The 20,374-nt window shown below is 37.0% G+C and overlaps 1 protein-coding gene and 1 long non-coding RNA gene across 3 annotated transcripts; one reads left to right on the forward strand and one right to left on the reverse strand.

The window, feature by feature from the left end:
* The first annotated feature begins 8 nt into the window (after positions 1-8).
* Positions 9-2,263, forward strand: LOC113113596 (small integral membrane protein 19-like). 2 transcript variants are annotated; one of them, XM_026279886.1, is made up of 3 exons: positions 9-290; positions 401-606; positions 1,759-2,263. In XM_026279886.1, exons 1-3 carry the CDS (start codon positions 160-162, stop codon positions 1,818-1,820), a joined length of 399 nt encoding a protein of 132 aa, XP_026135671.1. In that variant the 5' UTR covers positions 9-159; the 3' UTR covers positions 1,821-2,263. The 2 variants fall into 2 exon arrangements, with proteins under 2 accessions (XP_026135671.1, XP_026135672.1); XM_026279887.1 differs by having other exon boundaries at positions 401-525.
* Positions 2,264-6,888: 4,625 nt separating this feature from the next.
* On the reverse strand, positions 6,889-16,281 carry LOC113113597 (uncharacterized). Its single transcript, XR_003293610.1, has 2 exons — positions 15,924-16,281; positions 6,889-7,438 (listed from the first exon to the last, which is right to left on the reverse strand). It is a non-coding gene; the product is annotated as an uncharacterized LOC113113597 (long non-coding RNA).
* Between the last annotated feature and the right edge of the window lie 4,093 nt (positions 16,282-20,374).

Raw genomic sequence — 20,374 nt, forward strand, 5'->3', positions numbered from 1 at the left:
CCTTTATTTTGAAGTTCTCTTCTTCTTTAGACGCACTCATGCGAAACTGACTGTAATGTTTTTGAGGGGTTGCCGTTTTCTGTTAAAATCTTATCCATCTTATATTAGAATTTCTTCGGCATATTTTCACATTTTATATAAACGCACAATAATCTGATTATGGGTGGCCACGGGGTGATGTCAGATGAGGTGTCTCTGGATTATTCGGTTCATGAAGCCTGGAACGAGGCCACTAATGTTTACCTGCTGGTCATTCTGGTCAGTTTCGCCCTGCTGATGTACGCCAGAAAGTAAGCGCACATTCAGTTTCATATTCATTACTAACACGATAACAGTTGAACTTGTAAACACCAGACGTCTCCTCTAATGTTAACCATGAGTGTCTTCTGTTTTCATCCAGAAACAAGCGGAAGATAATGCGGATCTTCACTCTTCCTCCAGCAGCGAGCAGCTCCTCGGAGCACAACTTCTACGACAGTCTGCAGAAGGTCCGGCTCAGACAGCAGCTGGAGATGTACTCGCTCGGTGGGCTCAGAAACTGTCTTTTTGTCGTTTGGAAAATTTACCATGGAACATTTATCATAGTTCCTATCACAATATCACCAAGTTGGTACACTTATTGTTGCTATACACCAAATAATAAAAATAAAAACAAAACCCCTATTAGATAGAGACAGCTTCTGTGTGAAGGATATACTATATTAAATTGTTATGATAGCCCTTCTACTGTATATGCATTAGGTTCTATTAGTTAATTATTAATATCATTTTAATATCCTTTTGAAATACATCAAATATAAAATAATAACATTGTTTCATTTGATATCTATCTATCTATCTATCTATCTATCTATCTATCTATCTATCTATCTATCTCTCTCTCTCTCTCTCTGTCTCTATTAGAATATTTTAACATGTCATTTATTCCTTACTTTTCATCATCATTGCTCCAGTCTTCAGAAATCATTGCAGTAAGCTGATTTGCTACTCAAGAAACATTTATTACGGTGTTGAAAAACATGTGCTGCTTAATATTTTTGTGGAAACCATGAAACAGAAGATTGGAGTAAGTACAATAAAAAGAAAGAAAGAAATAAACAAACTTTTATTCAGCAAGGACACATTAAACTGACAGTAAAGACATTTATAATGTTTCAAAAAATGTATTTGAAAGAAATGCTGTTCTTTTAAACATTATTCATCAAAGAATCCTGAAAAAGGTGTGTGACGGTTTCCACAAAAATATTATGCAGCAGAAATTGTATTTAACATTTATGTAGCAAGAACCACATAATAAAAGCCATAATTGATAACTGAGCATAAAATCAGCATATTAAAATGTTTTCTGGTGGATCATGTGACACTGAAGACTGGAGAAATGATGCAGGAAATTCAGCTTTGCATCAGAGGAATAAATGACATATATTAAAATATATTACAATAGAAAACAGTTATGTTGTAAGCAGCTTTGGTGAGCACGAGAGACTTAAAAAACGCATATATATAAAAAATCAAATTATGCCAAACTCATTTCACACTTGTTTATCACGTGTCCATTTCTCAACAGGTCAGGGTTTGTCAAAATTGTGAAAATTATTTGGAAACTTTTTTTAGATGAAGTTGATCTGTGCAAAACATTAATTGAACAAAAAACCCTGAAGAGAATATCATGACACGGTTAATTTTTTGTTTTAATAATAGGATTGTAAGATTGTTACCAAGATTTTTTTTTCAAATGCTTCTTTTGTGTCTTTCCAGCTCGTAAATATGAGCAGCAGCAGCAGCAGCAGTCAGACAGTGTGCAGCTGTCGATGGAGTGATCTGACCAGAGGAGGCGCTCTTCACACACTAATGCTCACTTCATACCTCTCAGTCATTCAGAAGTGCTGTTTTATCACCTTGTGATATGATTTTCCTTTAAGAGCATCGATGGACTGTGAAACAGACTGCTCTCTGGTGTTGGAAGTGAAATAGGATGTATAATATCTCAGTGTTTCATATGAGTGGCAAACACATTGTGTGCCATAAGGTTGATCACTGTTTGGGATCTGCATCCAAACACTTTACCTGTCCTCAAAAACATTGTTGCAAAATTCTATTTAAGCTTTTGAAAGTGAAGATGTTGAGAATACCATACTCTGATTCTAGGTACCTTTTTTCAGATGTCTCATATTGCCCTCTAGTGCTAGATGACATGCATGTCAGTTGTTATAGGCTGTAAAATATGAACCTGCATAAAATAAAGATGTTAATATTAAAAACATATTACTGAGTCTTAATTTTTAACATTTGCCAGTATGTATCCATAGCAAACGTGGTAAGAAAGCGCTTCCCCCACTCTATATTAATACATTATTAACTGTAGTCGATACAATGTTCTAGAAATAAGTTCCAGCAGCTTTAAATAGCTTTAGTGTGAAGGTTGTATCAGCAATGCTTTGTCCTGTCCTGACCGCACTTCACTGGAAGTAGTGATGACATGCACTAACATGGGGGCAAAAATCCCAAAGATTTACATTTAAGGAAGTATTTGAATTATATTCATAAATCAGAATATCATGGAGCATGGAGGAGGGGGACGTCATATGATTTGGGATATTAAGTAACCACCTAGCAACTGTCCAAAACACATTAGCAAACATATAAAATGCCATGGGATCATTCTGATGACTCTTTTATGGGCAAGCACCTCTCACTTTTTGTTTTTTTCCAGTGTTAAAATGTAGTTTCTTTTCTTGTTTCAAAAACATCGGATGAACTAAGTGCAGTAAACGAGTCCAAGTGATAGAGAAGTGCGAAATGAAAAACAATGGAGTGAGAAATAAAAAGTTAAAAGGTGTGAGAGAGAATCACAATCCTGGCCGGTCTCGCTTTTGTTTTAGTTGCTTTAGTTCTTTTTTTTTTGGTCTTTCTTTCATGTCACTCTTCCATCATCCTCTAGCTTCTGATCCGCCGTGCTATCATTTCCCCAGATGAATCACAGAACGCTAAAGAAATGATGCCTTAGTCATCTGCCTCCCCCTCCCGCTGCTTCCTCTTGTGCTTTCCCACTGGTCTCTATGGAAATAAGATGAACAAACTCTTCTCTTTATCATTTTTCAACCTCCAATAATCCTAATTTTATTCTACAGGATATCTGCTTTTGCCTTTTCTATTAAACCCTGAGAGTCTCGTTGCCAAGTGTGCGCCGTTAGAACACAAACAGAGAGTTTTAGAAGAATCTTCACGCAGCTTTTTCCAAACCGGCCAAGCATCAATAAGCATCATAACAGCAGTCCATATGACTCATGTGCTATATCCACAGTCCCCTGAAGTCAATAGCTGGTGTGAGAAAAATAACAAAAGCTCGAAAAAAAAACAAGGAATAAGGTGACAGGTTTGACGCCACTGATGTTTGGTCAGAAAACACAAGAACCAGTGGTGGTTATCGGTGCCACTAACGTCAAAAAGCACCTTATTTAATTCGTCCAGTAGCGCATGCGTCATGCGGATGGTTTTATGAAGCTTTTTTGTCTCTTGACAGACATATAAACGAGCTGTGGGAAGATTCTTCAAATTCCTCTTTTTGTTTTCCACATGGGTTTGGAACGACATGAGAGTGAATTGAGTTTGGGGCGAACTGTTGCTTTAACACTTAAATAACACACTGTCCCTCTATCTGTCTCTCTCTTTCCTTTTTTTTTTCGGTCTCACCCCATCTATTGTTTAACAAACACACAGACCGCTGAATTCCAGGTACTGACGCGTGACATGCATCAACACAGATCTTAACCGCTCGTGCTGCATCCATTTGCAAGCTCAAAACAGAAAAAAAAGAAAAAATCAATAAACCAGAGGAAAAATAAACCAGCAGGATTGAGGAGCAACGTTCATGGCCGCTGGATTTCAACACGTTCATCAGCGTATGGTTGATGTTTACAGTCTGGGTGTCGTCCTCTGCTCTGTCTCAATCCACAGTGCTGTTCTGAGACCTGTGGCTGCTTGAAGCCCAGACAGATGTAAACATGGCCTGACCGCATGCACTGGCTCCAGGCCAGCAGCTGACAAAAACAGCCTGGAATGTCAGTGCCATGGCCCCCGTCTCTGGCCCACTGCCACAAGGCCCACAAACTGGTCAATGTTAAACAGAATCACTTTTTTTAAAGGCACGACACAAGAAGGTTGTGATCTGCTTATACAACATGCTTATGAATAGTATAAACATTTATAAATGCTGTGAGTAAGCAACATTTGAATTGGAATAACTGTTTATGAAACCGCAGCACACAGAATTTGAATGCATTATGCTGCTTTCTCTTTAGAGTACCATCCAGACCTGTTACGATTATTGTTATTATTTAATGTGGCTGTCCCCTCTGCTATTTATAAAGTTCAAAAAGCTTCAGACGGCCTCTAGTCTTGGAGGTCGCATATTAGGTTACATCTAAACTTGTAGTGCACAGTTCGATCAGATACCTTATCAGGACTACATTTTTAAATTAAAAATTAAATTAAATTTATGCATTTAACAGACGCTTTTATCCAAAGCGACTTACAGTGCATTCAGACTATCAATTTTTTACCTAATATGTGTTCCCGGGGAATCGAACCCACAACCTTGCGCTTGATAACGCAATGCTCTACCAATTGAGCTACAGGAACACTAATTTTAAGCATGATTGTGGCATTGTTTTTATACAACAGTTCAATCAAAAAGAAACTACATTTTAGACACAATAGTTTTGATCAGGCAATGAAAATAGTTCCAAACAAACAAACCCTCAGCATAACATGAATGACTCATTGGTTTTGAACAAATCCGTTTAGTGAATGATTCATGACTCGCTAAAAAACTTTCAGCTGTTTCATTTATGAATGAATGAATTTGCATTATTTAATGAATCAGTTGAGTGAATGATTCACTCATAGAATCTGTTAGCTGTTTCATTCAGGAATTAATTTCCATTTTTTAAAAACTGATTGAGTGAATGATTCAGTGACTCACTCATAAAGACTGTCCGCTGTTTTGTTCAGGAATAATTTCCATTAAAAAAAAAAAAAAAAGTGAATGATTCAAGTCAAGTCAAGTCAAATCACCTTTATTTATATAGCGCTTTAAACAAAATACATTGCGTCAAAGCAACTGAACAACATTGATTAGGAAGACAGTGTCTCAATAATGCAAAATGACAGTTAAAGGCAGTTCATCATTGAATTCAGTGATGTCATCTCTGTTCAGTTAAAAAGTGTATGTGCATTTATTTGCAATCAACTCAACGATATCACTGTAGATGAAGTTACCCCAACTAAGCAAGCCAGAGGCGACAGCGGCAAGGAACCGAAACTCCATCGGTGACAGAATGGAGAAAAAATCCTTGGGAGAAACCAGGCTCAGTTGGGGGCCAGTTCTCCTCTGACCAGACGAAACCAGTAGTTCAATTCCAGGCTGCAGCAAAGTCAGATTGTGCAGAAGAATCATCTGTTTCCTGTGGTCTTGTCCTGGTGGTCCTCTGAGACAAGGTTTTTACAGGGGACTCATGAAGACTTATAGCTGTTTTGTTCAGGAATGAAGTGTCACTTTTGAACAAACTGGACAAACGAATGATTCAATGACTCACTCATAGAAAGATAGCCACTTGCTGCCACCTATTGGCATAAAAATCTAATCTGCACTGACAAACCCCCACCACTTTTTGACATTTTTATGTATTTATTTATTTATTTTTATACGGAATTTGTATGAAGGTGAAATATTTTCCAAACAAATATTTCAAAAGATTTTCAAATTTGTCAGACACATTTACAGCGTTAATCAGCAGAAAGCTGCTAGGTTTAGAAAGATTTTGTACAAAAATGTATGATTTTTAGCAACAACGAAAAAAAGAAAGAAAAAAACCCATGACAGTCCAGTTCTAAACCTAACCCTCTGTTAGGCGCAAGCAAATTATACAACAAACAATAGCTATTTGTCTGTAAGTTAACATTTATCATTAGCCCACACAGCTTATATGGCTCTAAAAACCAACCGAATTTACTGCCATAATACATGTTATATATTTCTCTCTGAAACAGATGATGACATGATTTCATTCATCATTAAATGATTGGACTGTGAAAAGTGATTTCTAAATGACAGGTGGTTGGAGGGAAGGTGTAGAAAAATAAAAAGGCTTGGTGACGTCAGCCGGTAATTAAAAGAATTATATATTTTGTTTTTCTGTGGAGTAACATGCAGAAATGTATTGTACACGGTCACAAAAGGAAGTAAATAGAGTAAATTATTTAGACTTTGCTGACTTTAAAGGTACTTTATGCATTTCTGATTCCCTTACAGAAATTAGAGACTCATTAAGATACCTCTGTGTTTGAATTATACACCGGGACAAATATGGGTCACAATGAAATCCCCAACACTGCACCGAAACCTGAGCTTCTCTCTCCCTCCCCGTTTCATTTCTCCACATCGCTTTCTTCTTTCAAAGGCATCGGCGTCGCACAGAAGCGCAAGTCTGTGTGTGTTTCCATGCTGCGTGTCTCTGGATCCAAGCACAGATGAGACATGACAAGCTCCTTCATCCTCCCCTCCGCTCTAGCGTTGTGGGGCCAAGCGCTTTGCCTTTCTCATCTTCATTCCACCATTCTTTTCTCTTTTTTTCCACACTTTTTCTTTATGTCACAGGTGGAAACAAGACACGACTGGGAATGAAAGAGAACAGGCGCTAATTAGGGAAGGGGGACTGGGACAAAGAGACTGGAATAATAAGACGTTTAAAACAGGGAGCTCTAATCTGGGAGGATTGGAAACGAGGCTGACTGGTGGTCGCTTTCTTTTCCTTCTCGCAGAGCAGGAGGATCAAAAGAGGAACACAGCTCTTTTCAACTGTCTTGTTTCCATGTTTTTCTTTTGTCAAACACAGAGACCCTTTAAACCAACAGAGTTGAACAAAACGAGAGCTGTAGTCTCGTGCGTGTCCTTGTGGTATCCATAAGGATTTCAGCATCAGGTTCGTCAGATAATGAGAGTGTACGAGGGCTGTTTTGGAGCTGGTTCCTCTCCAGGGTCTTGGTACAGTTGGTCTGTTTCTTCTGAAAAGAAGTGATTGAGAAAGCGTCTCTGGCTCTCACCATCTCTTTGAGGTCAGCTGCTCTTCACACTAAAGTTCCACAAAGCCTCCTAAAGCTCAGAGCTATTAGTCATGTGTGTGGTTTCAAGAAGAGCCCCTCGGGGGCAGACGGCTCCGGTCACTGGCAGAGAACAGTCCAGGTATGACCCAGGTCTCTGTCTGACCACCAGCCTCTGTGGAGCCAAGCCCTGAACAACAAACACACGAGACCCAGGCTGAACCTCCTCTCTGGCCCCCACTCAGACTGCATCCACGGAGCCCGTCATCACACGTATGGACCGCCGTATGGATGCGAGCCATGGCTCCGCCGCAGGGTCCATTTCACCTCAAGCTTTCTGCAAGAAACAACAAGAGGAGAATTGAAAAGCCACAGTCACTTATGGCAAGCCAAAAAGACAGCTCAGTCAATATTTGCATCAGCTGTGAAATGGACACAAGAAGGACAAACTCAGGACATGTTAATCTGATGAAAGCCAGACATTTTTATTACCCAAGAGATGATAGTTTGTGTGTTTATCTATTACTACATACATTGATAATTCAGTAAAAAGCGTCAGTAAATAACTTTAATTTATTTGCTGTTAATGAAATTAAATGGTGTTTATACAGGTAATGTGAGTTCAGGTTTTGCTCCGTCAGTAACAAGTCCACTCCCCGAATTTACTTTCTGCCATTTCCTGTTTATATATATATATATATATATATATATATATATATATATTTTTACACACACACACACACACGTTTGTTTTTGTGTAAAGTGTGTTCATCCCATAGGTGTAATGTTTTTTATAATGTAAAAACTGTATATTCTATGGCCCTACACCAACACTACACCTAACCCTAATCCTCACAGGAAACTTTGAGCATTTTTACTTTCTCAAAAAAACTCATTCTTTATGATTTTTAAGCGTTTTGAAAAATGGGGACATGGGTTATGTCCTCATAAGTCACCCTCTCCTTGTAAAACCTGTGTCATACCCATGTGTATACAGAGTTGTGTCCTGATATGTCACAAAAACAAGAGCACACACACACACACACACACATATATATATATATATATATGCATGGCAGTTTTTAACCCATGTTTTACCCTAAAACCCAAATTCAACAAATTCTTATAATTTGCTCTTTTGCTTGTCCTCATGACTATTTTCCCTCTGTTTTTCCTTTCTTCGCCTCTACCCTTAGCTTTCACGGTTTGAGCTCTCTCTCCTGTAGTTTCAGAAGTGTGGTGTGTACTGTATTGACACAGACAGACTGCCTCTTGTCTATTTGTTGTTAGTGGTTTCTGTGCTTACTCTTCTAACCTCAAGTATTTCTTTGGACAGTGCTAAAAACCTCTCTCAGCTGCAGTCGTGTCAAGAAGAGCGACAGAGTTTTCTCTTTCTGTGGACACTGGTGCAGTCGATGAGAGACGGGTGGTCGTGTGGTCATATAGAGGTCAGCGCCCAAAATCAAGCTTCTGGGAGTTCCAGAGGTGCACCGGACCAGGGAAACTACAGCTGCTTGACATTTTTAAGCTTGTCGTTGGAAATTTCCCATCAGTTGCGAGTAGCTCTTTGTAGATTGGTTTTGTGGTTCTGATGATGGTTAAAGAGGGTAAAGTCTATCTCACGTATACACTACACTAAATGGCCTAACATACACAAGTGCAGGTGAAGCCAAGGTATTGGCAGTTCAAATTCAAAAATATAAAATCTTTTTAGCATCATTAACCCTTTGGTGTTGTTTGGTCATTTTAGACAGAAAAAAAAGTATAACTTTTATGGCAGTCGCTATGTGCCCCCCCCACCAAAAAAAAAAAAAAAATCTTGGACTTGATTAGAAAAAGCTAAATAGTAGTAAAAAACAATTGAATAAACTTGTGTTGTTCACGGCATCATATGTAGTTAGGACACAGTGTTAAGGTCCAGATGAATACCAATTCAAAACTATGGGACATTGGACTCGAACCACTGTCACTTGGCATAGGAGGTCGACAGGCTAACAGGGATGCTAAAAACTGCAGCCTGTAGTGTAATAATAAAAATAATGTATGCATTTAGCAGACACTTTTATCCAAAGTGACTTACAGTGCATTCAGGATAAATTTTTTACCTAACACGTGTTCCCTGGGAATCAAACCCACAACCTTGCGCTGCTAAATACAATGCTCTACCAATGAGCCACAGGAGCACTTATGTATTACCCTTAGTGTATCACTTGAAGTCAGGGGAGTAAGGTTTAAAAGCTAGCGTGCCTAATCTCAACCCCCATCCGGGTCATGGCACCAAATATAATCCATCCTCATACCATTTAGGGGTGTGTTTTCCAAAAAACATCACTAACCAACTACGGTCGCGCGTTCTGTCATTACTAACACATCACAAACTTGTGTGGTTGAAACTACAGCTGTCCACATTTGGTTAGAAGCAGAATTTCTTGCTAGTACGAAAAGTTCATCATGCTCTTGAGCAAAACAAGCAAACTAACATTCAATACAAACTATATATTCAATTCCATCTGTAACAAATATACATTTTACTTAAAGGGTTAGTTTAGCCAGTAATTTTAATTTTGTCATTAATTTTTCACCTTCATGTCTCTCCAAACCCATAAGACCTTTGTCCATTTTCAACACAAATTAAGTTATTTTTGATGAAATCCGAGATTTCATTTTTATGACAGCAATGCGTAGACAGCAATGCAACTACCACATTCAAGGACCAAAAATGTCGTAAGAACATTGTTAACATAGTCCATGTGACATCAGTGGTTCAAGATTAATTTTATGAAGCCACGAGAATAGAAAACAAAACAAAAATAACTTAATTCAACAATTTAATTCTCTTCTGTGTCAGTCTCCAACACGTGTTCATACATATGTCATGGTACTCTCCTGACAGCTCGGCAGAGATGAAATCATTAAATAAAGTCATTTTTTAATGTTAACATGATGCAGTATGCCAGTTACATACTGCATGTTAACATAATTTAAAAAGTGAATGGCATTCTATTTCTGTTTCATGTTGATTAATTATCAGAAGTTACTCCTCCACCTACATGTGACGTCACTAATGATAGTCTTATATTTTTGAAACGGCATGGTTCAAACCATGTTACTACAGTACTGGTTAATCACTAATAAATTTTTCAAACAATGCATCCTATTGTGGCAGATAAGCTAAAAAACACACCCCTGAGCAGGATTCACATCATGGTCAAACCATATGTAAGGGCTATTTCCCACGTGTCTTTGTAATTCGTGCACATGCCTGGAATCGACTGCACTGATTTGTTGGTCCACTAAGTGGCAACACTCAAAGTTTGGCCACTGCATTTAAAAACGATATGAAGAAGAAGATTGAAAATACTATTGTAATGAAAAAACAACAAAAGACAAAGAAGGAACTGGACTTTTCATTCGAATTTGAAAACATATAAAGCATGCATTTGAAAATGACTGGCTGGTTAAGAAAAAGGAAAACCCATGTATAGAGACGTTTGGGCGTGTATTATGCTAATTGCAAACTGTGCACATTCTCTGGATTTATGAACATTTGAAGGAGTTTAATAAATCTGCGCTGCTTTTGGGTGTTTTCTTCACAAATACAGTAAGTAAGAACATTTGTATGAAATAGCGAATGAGACCCTTTAAGCTTTGAGGCCCAAGCCAAAGCCATGTTCATGTGTTTTTTAGTGGTTTCAGGACCAAGACGTCCAGATTTAACAGGGTGGAATGGGCGCTTTGCCAACGAAAGCCCCATACTGTATCTAACCCCATATGTGATCACAAAATCTGCTGCTAATATTTGTAGCATGTGTCACTTGAACGGCTCAATGAAAGACCACATCTAAGAGGACCGCACCCCCTCATGACAATCAAACCCGGATATCCTGTCGTTATGTTTTACACTTCCCTCATTTGTGCTGCACATGGTTCAGTTTCTGATATTCAGGTTTCTTCTGTTAAGAATCCTTTACAAGCACCAGTGGCTCATTAAAAAACAAATGTTGGTCCACTTCCTGTACGGTTCCACCTGTTTTATTGGAAGCGGTGAGTGAGAGGCAAAAAGGCACTTTGAGGGTTTTCCACTCCAGTGAATGTGTCCAGGGCGGGTTGAGGATCAGCCGGACAGTTGCATGACCGTCTAGGCACTTTTCAGTTTGCCCCACTCTTTGATTTAGAGCCACTCTGACGGCCATGTTTCTTTGATGAGGCCTGTCGGTACAGTTTAGCTCCAGCCAACTCTTCTTGACAATTGATCCTGTCCTCAGGGCACATCCCTGGTCTTCAACATGCTTTCAGTCACACAGCTGTTTACGCTGTGAACTGACTTGGTCTCTCAGTCCGGGGGCAGGAATGAGGATGTGAACCAGAATCTTTAACGGTGCTGAGAGAAGAAGAAGCAGGAGATGAGTCGCTTGGTGAAGTTTCGTCTTGAACCCACTAACTGTTAAGCAGACATGCTTTGCCAAGACATCTGTGAATAAAAGCATCATCTGGAATGCATTATGTTCTATTTTAAGTGTCATATTTGTCTACAAACATCTGATAAACATCTGCACTGGCGCTCTAAAAATATGCGTAAACAGCGTCCTAAACGTTTTGTTCTGTTCACTCAAATCACTACTGAGAATCACATGTGACCACACTGCATTTGAAGTGTAAATGTTAATGATAATTACGACTATTCATGTATCATTCACTCATTTATCCCATACACAAATGTAATACAAGTACATATATTATATTTCCATATATCAAGTATATTGTCATAGGAAGTAAAACATACTATAAATTGGAACAACTTTATATATTAATACATGTATGTTGCCCACACAAATATGAGGTAACAATGTTTTCGACATATTTGTCACATACATAAAAATGTGTGTGTGTGTATATATATATGATATGTTTAATGTATAATAAGATCTGTACAGATAAGTCATGTATTAAAAAAATGACAAAAACATATATAAACAGATTTTATAAGGAAGTTGCATATAAAATATTTATTGTTGACTGATATGGTTGCTACATATTATACTATATACAAATCATCATATACGTATATTAGCAGTAAATATACACATTTTACTGAGGATTTTATATATGTTATTAATGAATCGTGAATTATATATCACATATATGGCAACATTACATTTCCATACAGGATTACAGAAAGAAAAAACTGGATGTATAAAATAAAATAAAATAAAATAAAATAAACATTTTATACAGGATAAAGCTTTAAAAGGTGTATTCAAAATGTTTTCAAAAGTTGGGGCTTATTAATTTTTTTTAGATGTTTGAATAAAGTCTCTTATGCTTAACAAAGTGTCATTTATTTGAACAAAAATGCAGTATAAACAGTAATATTGTTGAATTTTCAGCACCATTACTCTTCAGTCTTCAGTGTCAGAATCATTTGCTTAAGAAACATTTCTGATTATCAGTATTGAAAATAACTGATTCAGCTTAATATTTTTGTGAAAAGTGATGCATTTTGTGAGGAAATTTTGGAAAAATAAGTTTCAGATATATTTTCTAACATTAAAAATGTCTCTACTGCTAGTTTTGATCAATTTAATGTATCCTTGCTAGTAAAAAAGAGACCTTGAGCTGGGATTCAGACTGGAGTCACTTGATGCACGGCTGTGCAATAAACATAGCTTTTAAATGCTAGACTGTCACTGAGAGTCACATACACATCAGATCTTGAATGTTTGCTATCAGGGATCACACACAAAGCATACCAGTGTACTTTGTGACTGCACTGCCCTACATACAGAGCGATGGATTGCAAGCAACATAGCTTCTGAAATAACTTTTGTTTCACTTTGAGGAGAAAAACTGAAGGAATCTGATGAAAATTCCCCTTTCGGTGAAAAACAGGGCCGTGCTGAAGGCGCTCTATAAATAAAAGTGTGCGAGGTGAGTGTGGTTAACCATAATTACCAGCCTCTTAAACTCTGGCTCGGCTAAACTATCTGCCTGCTGCCCCGCACACACACGAACACACTCCATCGAGGATGTGAACTGTGTTTTTCACTTCATTTTCACAACACTTAAACGTTTAAACATGTTACATAATACCGTCTCTTTTAAAAACAGCTTGTTGTTTCGGTTGCACAAGTTTACAGACAATAACTTTTCTGTAAACCGTGTTTTTCAGACAGACACACTTAATAACGTCAGATCCGCAGAGCCAAGACTTCCAGAATTGGAACCATTTATTATGGTTTTTCGGCGAGCTGATTATCTCAGTATGTTTATGGTGCATTGAGTAACTTCTTTGAGGCTGATTTATTGCTTTTGGACAACAGACGTGTGTGCTTTACAGTACATCTATTTCAGTGTTACATATAAACTTCTGCCCTTCTTTAGCGATTAATAGTGTGTGTGATTGTGAAGAGAGAAACAGAGAGAGACAAAAGAAGACAAATACATGGCCGGTAACTAACACTACACAGGATCTGTCTGGAAACACAGGCCTTATTTCTGAAGAGAATTCGTGGAATTGTTGGAGATTATTTTTTTTTTCTCTTAAGTACAACATGTCTGGTTATATTTTGGAATCTGGTTTCTTAGAAATGTCTGCATCATTATCTCATAAACAAAACATATAATTGTCCATTTGTCACAGTTTTGCCATGAACTCTGCCTTTTTGTCATTGACAGATTGCCATTGAGATATTTATTAATTTTCTATTAAATCTTTAAAACAGAAACGTTATAAAAACATTTTCATCATTGATGTATAAGTTTGTATAAGTAAAAAAAAATGATTTTGTTTTCATGAGCACAGAAAGTATTCAGCATGTCAAACTTCATAAAGGAACATTAAAAATAAAAGGGAAACTAAGTCTTTATAAAACATTGTTTCATGGAGTTATTGAACACACAGACCTTTTATGACTCCAAATACTTTGTGATATAATATAGACGAAGCCTTGATTTAACACGCTTGTGTTTGCTTGTTTACCCAACAGCTTTTACAAAAATATGACAATATTGGAGGAAGGACAGAATCAAAACATTGAAATTCAAGCCAGTTTTGAACACGATGTTGGAAAACATCATACAAATTCACTGCCAAAAATATTGGTGTCATTGGATGTTTGGCTAAACTCAAGGCGGAAGTACGTTGTTTTCTGTGAATGACTTCATTAGCCACTGTAGAGAAATGATAGTAACAAAGTTGAGTAAAGAGTGAAACTGTTTGTGCTACAAACCAGTCCGTTCTTAATTAAAATAATACAGACCACAGCAAAACCAGCTGTTTTTACAGCTAAAAATAGCAGGAAACGGATGAGACTGGAAGCTAGACACATTAAATGTACAAATGGCCATGCCTACTCTTACGGGAAAAATAACACTGAACACTTTTGACCACTTCCTGTGTGACAACTTGCCCCACTCCCTTGTGAAAAAGAAGTAGCCTTCTACACAGCATATACGTTCATAAACAATATGGAAATAGTACTTAAAAAGAATATAGGCTACTTAAGTGTGAATTGAACTCATTGCATGTTATTTACAATCAAATTAAAATCTGTTATAGTTTAAACGTATAGTAAAGGCTGGACTTTATTTGGAAGTTTATATGGAAGCTATTTTTGACTCACTTAAGTAAGACTAAAGGGCAAATGTGACCCTGGGTTACAAAACAAGTCTTAAATGTCAATTTTTGATACAATTCGTGATACAACTATTTTAAAATCAGGAATCTGAGAGTGCAAAAAAAAAAAAAAAAAAAAAAAAAAAAGGAAATATTGAGAAAATCACCTTTAAAGTCATCCAAATGAAGTTCTTAGCAATGCATATTACTAATCAAAAAGTTTTTACATATTTATGGTAGGAAATGTACAAAGTATTTTCATGGAACATGATATTAACTTAATTTCCTAATTATTTTTGACATAAAAGAAAATTTGATCATTTTGACCCATGAAGTGTATTTTGGGCTATTGCTACAATTATACCCACATTTTTAATAATTACTGTGAATGTACTGTACTGACAAGCTTTTAAACTAAAATTTACTTTACCGTAATCTCTGTTGAAACTTGTGTGGCACATATTTGAACATATTTTACACATGAAGCTGTATTTAGTACATTTAAAATAATTTTTTCCCAAATGTCAAATGTCAAATAACACATTACAGTTAAAATGATAATCAAGTACTTAAATCAACACGTCAAAACAAGCGTACTTTTTTAAACCAAGACAAAAGATTATTAACACAATGATTTAAAAGGGCACTTGAAGTACAGTAAGTGTACTTTAAGAAAAACAGTCAGGAAAGTGTACGCTCTTTAAGTACACTTAAGTGGCCTTTTGTTTCAGTAATCTTATTTTATAGTACAGTTAAAAAATAAAATAAACTAAAGATGCATTTTTATTTTATTTTATGCAAAGGACTCACTAATACCACAACCAATTCATATTGCTCTCTGGCAAGTTTAAAGAGAAGTATTATCTCTTCTACAAGAAAATAACACCACTTTACTGCTAAGTGGCTTAATTTAAATAATACATCTATATATATTCCAAAACTGTGATGCAGCCCTTGGAGCGGGGTCTTTACGAGAGCCTCTTGTTATTTTACACGTCCTGCCTCACTTCTCCCTGGAGCCGCTGGTTTAGGCTGGGCTCAGACTGAGGTCAGATAGACAGGGGCCAGGCGTTCCTGTCTGTTTCTCTACACTACACACATTTCTGATGTTCTCAGAAGGCTGTGCCTGACTGCTATATAACACGCTCTCATTGGTTTATAATAGCACACGACAAACTCGTGCTGTGTAGCGTTTGGACGCTGTTACCTGTTTTAAAAGCGTTGGTTTCTGACGATGCAGTGCTTCGTAACATTTGCCATCACGGTTGTGGTCTTCGTTGTTTTGTGCTGCATGCTGCTTTCGAGTGTGTACTTTGCACTATGTGTGTGTGTGTGTAACTTCACAAGGCTTCTCAAAAGTCCACTTCTTCAGCTGTTCACTACAGTGATTCTGGGATCAAAGTGCAAAGCCACTGACTGCTCTGCTTCATGTGTGTCACAGCCGTTCCTTTCCTTTCTGACAAGCGCTTCACACAGTGCATGATGTGTTCTAACCAAATCAAGATTCTGTCTGAATAAGGAGAGACGTTCTGCTCAGAGTGTGTCTTTTAAATGGCAGCGAGGCGTTTGGCACTTTGGGAACTATTATGGAACTAGGTTTTATGATGTAAGGGCTCCTGAGTAAACCTGGCCATCGTCGTGCTGGGGTGCTGTGGTTGTCAAGGTGTTTTCAGCGCTTGTTAGCCTGTTGCTATGCAGATGACTCTAATAAGTAATTAGAGAGAGAATTCTTACCGATAGAGAGTGTTCCTTATGCCCTGCTTCCTTTGAAGGGCAGAGCTCTTGAAGTGAGTTCTTTGAAGGGTGTAGGGCATTATTGTCTCGTGGAAGCAGTAGGAATTCCGTTGGAAGAGACTGACCAAATGCTACCTTTACAGTGCAGAATTCAGCATTTCATCGGTTTCTGCAAATAAACATGTTTAATTGTGTCTTATTCACTTTTAAACTGTTAAAGTTGATGTGAACATTAACCCCAACTTCGCTTCAAAATTCTTTACGAGAACTTTTTACCCAACATCACATGATGCTAAATGGCCATCCCTTCCCTGAAGTGACCAGCACATGTTCCCTTCACTAACAAGGGTCTGGAAGGGTCCTTCATGAAGGGATTCAGTTGTCCACTTTGCCTTGGAATGCCCTACTCCTTCCTGAAGTGCCCTTTAAGGCACAAAAATGCCATTTGGAATTCACTGAGAGTTTCTCCAAACTTTAAAAAAAAAAAAAAAAAAAAAAAAAAAAAAAGCATTCATGATTATATTTTGAATCAAATATTTTTGCAATAGTAGTAATAGTAGGAGAAGGAGTAATCATCATCATAATCATTATATTAAATAATTTCTACAAATTCATACTTTAAATTTAAAATGGTAATCGAATATTTTTAATAACAATAATTATTGTTTTATTTCTACTAATTTAATTTACATAACAACATCAACAATGTTACTCATGTAATATTTTATTAAATGTTTATATTATTAACAAGAATTATTCTTACTGTTAAATAAAACGACTCGAAAATGTAAATTATTTAAAATGAGTAGAAATATAATAATATTAACGATTTCTACTCATTTATTTTTTAACCAAATATATGGGATAATACTACTAATTATTATTGAAAAAAATTGTTTTTTTTTATCACGTCTGCACATTTTTTAATAACATCTACTTTTTTCTTTTATTTAATTAGAGACCACATATATTTTGAATAATTAATCATAAATTACCATTTTTAATATTTTATCTTGTCTGCTAATTTCAAATACATGAATTCAACTATTCCTATGGAGTGAAGTGACATTGGTTTGCATTTTCCCTTTTGGGGTGGGCCAGACCCATCTGTGACCAAACCTGATTCTTTTAAAGATCACGGAGGTTTGTTCAGATCTCCAGTTCAAACAACAGTAGTAATGTTGTTACTGTTGTTAATACAAATACTTGCCTTAGCAAACACCACGTATAACTGTTCTTCTCTGTAAGACTAACTGACTTTCACAAGCCTCCTCTGTTATACCAGTCCACGCGTGCACTGCAGCATCTCAGTGAATGAGGAACTGAAGGTTCACCCCAACATTTACTGTAGGTGTCAGCAGAGCTGTGTGTTACCATGTGGTCTGTCTGGATGCTGCTGCGATGCGGTCATGACAGCCGAGGCCATCACCAGCTGTCAGTCATTTGGACATCTGTGAATGTACCGTGTATGTTTGCTCAGTGTAGAATATCAGGGCAGAGATGATGTGCAGCTATTACGCAGAACTATCAGTCTTACACCCGCTGAAAGCTTCATACGAGTTGCTGTGGAGACTTTTGTGCTTCTGTCTGTGATGATTCATTGTGTTTGCAGCAATGCACAAACACCGCTCAACAAATGCACACACAGAGCATCATCTTTGTTTAACCTTCAGCTGTGCCATTTTGAACCCGTACAAATGGATGAAGGCAGAGAGGCTTTCTTGAATGTTTGGGCTTTTATAAAGAACCTTGAAGTTCTTTTGAAGCATTCTTCTCATCGTGTTGACTATTACCCTCCATGAATAAAGCAAAACTGAGAGTTGGTCAACCCTAGACTGACTTGGAGGTAAACAAAACCTCGAAAACATCTCATGTGTTCTTGAGAAGCATGTTTGCACACACGGCAGCACACAAACTTCACTACAAAAATGTTAAAAGTCATGCAATAAAATGCCTTTGATTATGTAACATTTTTATTGTGTATGCATTTTTGCAACTTGCATTGCTTTTACTCACTGTCATTATCATGAAGTCAGAGGTTTTTTAAATTGCATTTGTCAGTAAATAAATGAACTTAAATAACAAAATAACACACAGTACTTGAAAAAGCAGAGCGGGAGAAGAGATTTAGGGTCAGATTCAACCGCACAAACCGTCTTGTGACATTAAAAATCTACTGCAAAAGATTCAAACAAAGTGCAATTGTGAAGACGTGATCTCAAAAGAACTATGTTATGTTTTTTAACAGCTACAAGTAAATGCATTTATGGTAACACTTTATTTCGAGGTGTCTTTGATCCACATAATACATGTCCTTACAATTATAATATCAATAAATGATGCTTAATTACATGCTAGTAACCCTAAGCCTTATGCTACCCATATAATAAGTACATGCAATTCATTAATATTACTCAGTACTTAAATGCATAATTACCCTGTAACAAAGACCTTAAAATAAAGTGTAACTGCATTTATATTATGTGTTACTTGTTAATCACTTGTGTTATGAGTAAAGTGTATACTTTAATGCATTCTTCTGGTCTTGGGTGTAAAGTGTTACATGCATTAGAAGTTGTACATGTAACGCCCCCCCCACACTACTGCACTGCATTTAATGTTCAGAAAGAGAAAGCAGAGGTGATTTGAGCTGTGCCTGACCAGGATGTTTGTCAGTGGCACTGCAGGAGCGCAGGTGTCCCCCTGCAGACCGTGAGTGTGTATTGAGAAGGGAGATGGAGAACAATGGGATCGCTGCGGCGGCCGTGCTGCTTCTCTGGGGCTTGCGCTGTGCTTGCTAATTGCGGCTCTGGATGTGTTCAGATCTCTTTGAAGTATGTCTGAAGAGGATGCATGAAAGACCGGCAATTACAGCACATCATGTAATTGCTGTGAGACAGGCAGCCGTATGAGAGAACTCGCTGCTTTCTCTGAGAGAGAGAGTGTGTGTGTGTGTTTGCGTGTGTTTATACTTTCTTGAATTAATGGAGTAATACTTTACAATATCTGTGTAAGAAAACATCAAATCAAAGGGATTGGAAGCCGAGCAACAGGGCGGTTTGAGCTTGTTTGATGTGCGATTTGTACAGAGTTTCATAAAACGGGATATGCTTATAAACTTAATCTCATTTACATCCATAGTGTGTTTTGAGTTTTTAAGTTCCATCTGTTTAAGTGATGATTTCGATAAGCATTAAAGTTACAATGAAATGAAAATCAACTATTCTTAATGGAAAATTGCAGTGTGTATTGTAAATTATTTATCATTATGGTTTTACAATTCATGTGCCTTTGTAATCTTTAAGTAAAACAAAACAATGCTACATTTGATTGGTTCACATGCACATGCATAAGCATTTATGTAGTATGCGTTACTTGTAACATACGTAACATGCATTACAAGTTTACTCAACAATGGAAAACCTTTTGTGTGTTGGCACATTTACACATTCATTTATACAAAATGGTATTTTGGGGGCCTAAAAACAACTTTTTTTAAAAGTTTTGGAAAAAGATACTATTTTCGCGAATTATTTTTCGGGAATTTGTGAAAACGGTGGCAACACGGACATTCATTTGATGTATTCAATCCATAATAATGTGTATAGATGCATAGTGTTACTGTTTGTGCACAGACATACAGCATAAAGAACATCGCCAGCTGCTGGCCTGGCATGTTTAATACAGCATTTTTAGTCACTTTCACATATACGTGTGAACAGGATTGCTTTGACAAGGTTGTCATCTGTACACAAAACTTTTTTAAATAGAAAAAATACAAAATCATTGTTTTGTAAACATAAATAGCTTACTTTTTCACACTACCTTCAGTGTTGGGTGGTATTGTAAGTTGTAAAATATGTTAAAAGTTGTAACATGTTATAACGTTACATGTAGTGTTATATGTGCCATACAATACAAGTT

This window comes from Carassius auratus, chromosome 14 (genome assembly GCF_003368295.1).
Source record: "Carassius auratus strain Wakin chromosome 14, ASM336829v1, whole genome shotgun sequence".
Lineage (NCBI taxonomy): Eukaryota > Metazoa > Chordata > Actinopteri > Cypriniformes > Cyprinidae > Carassius > Carassius auratus.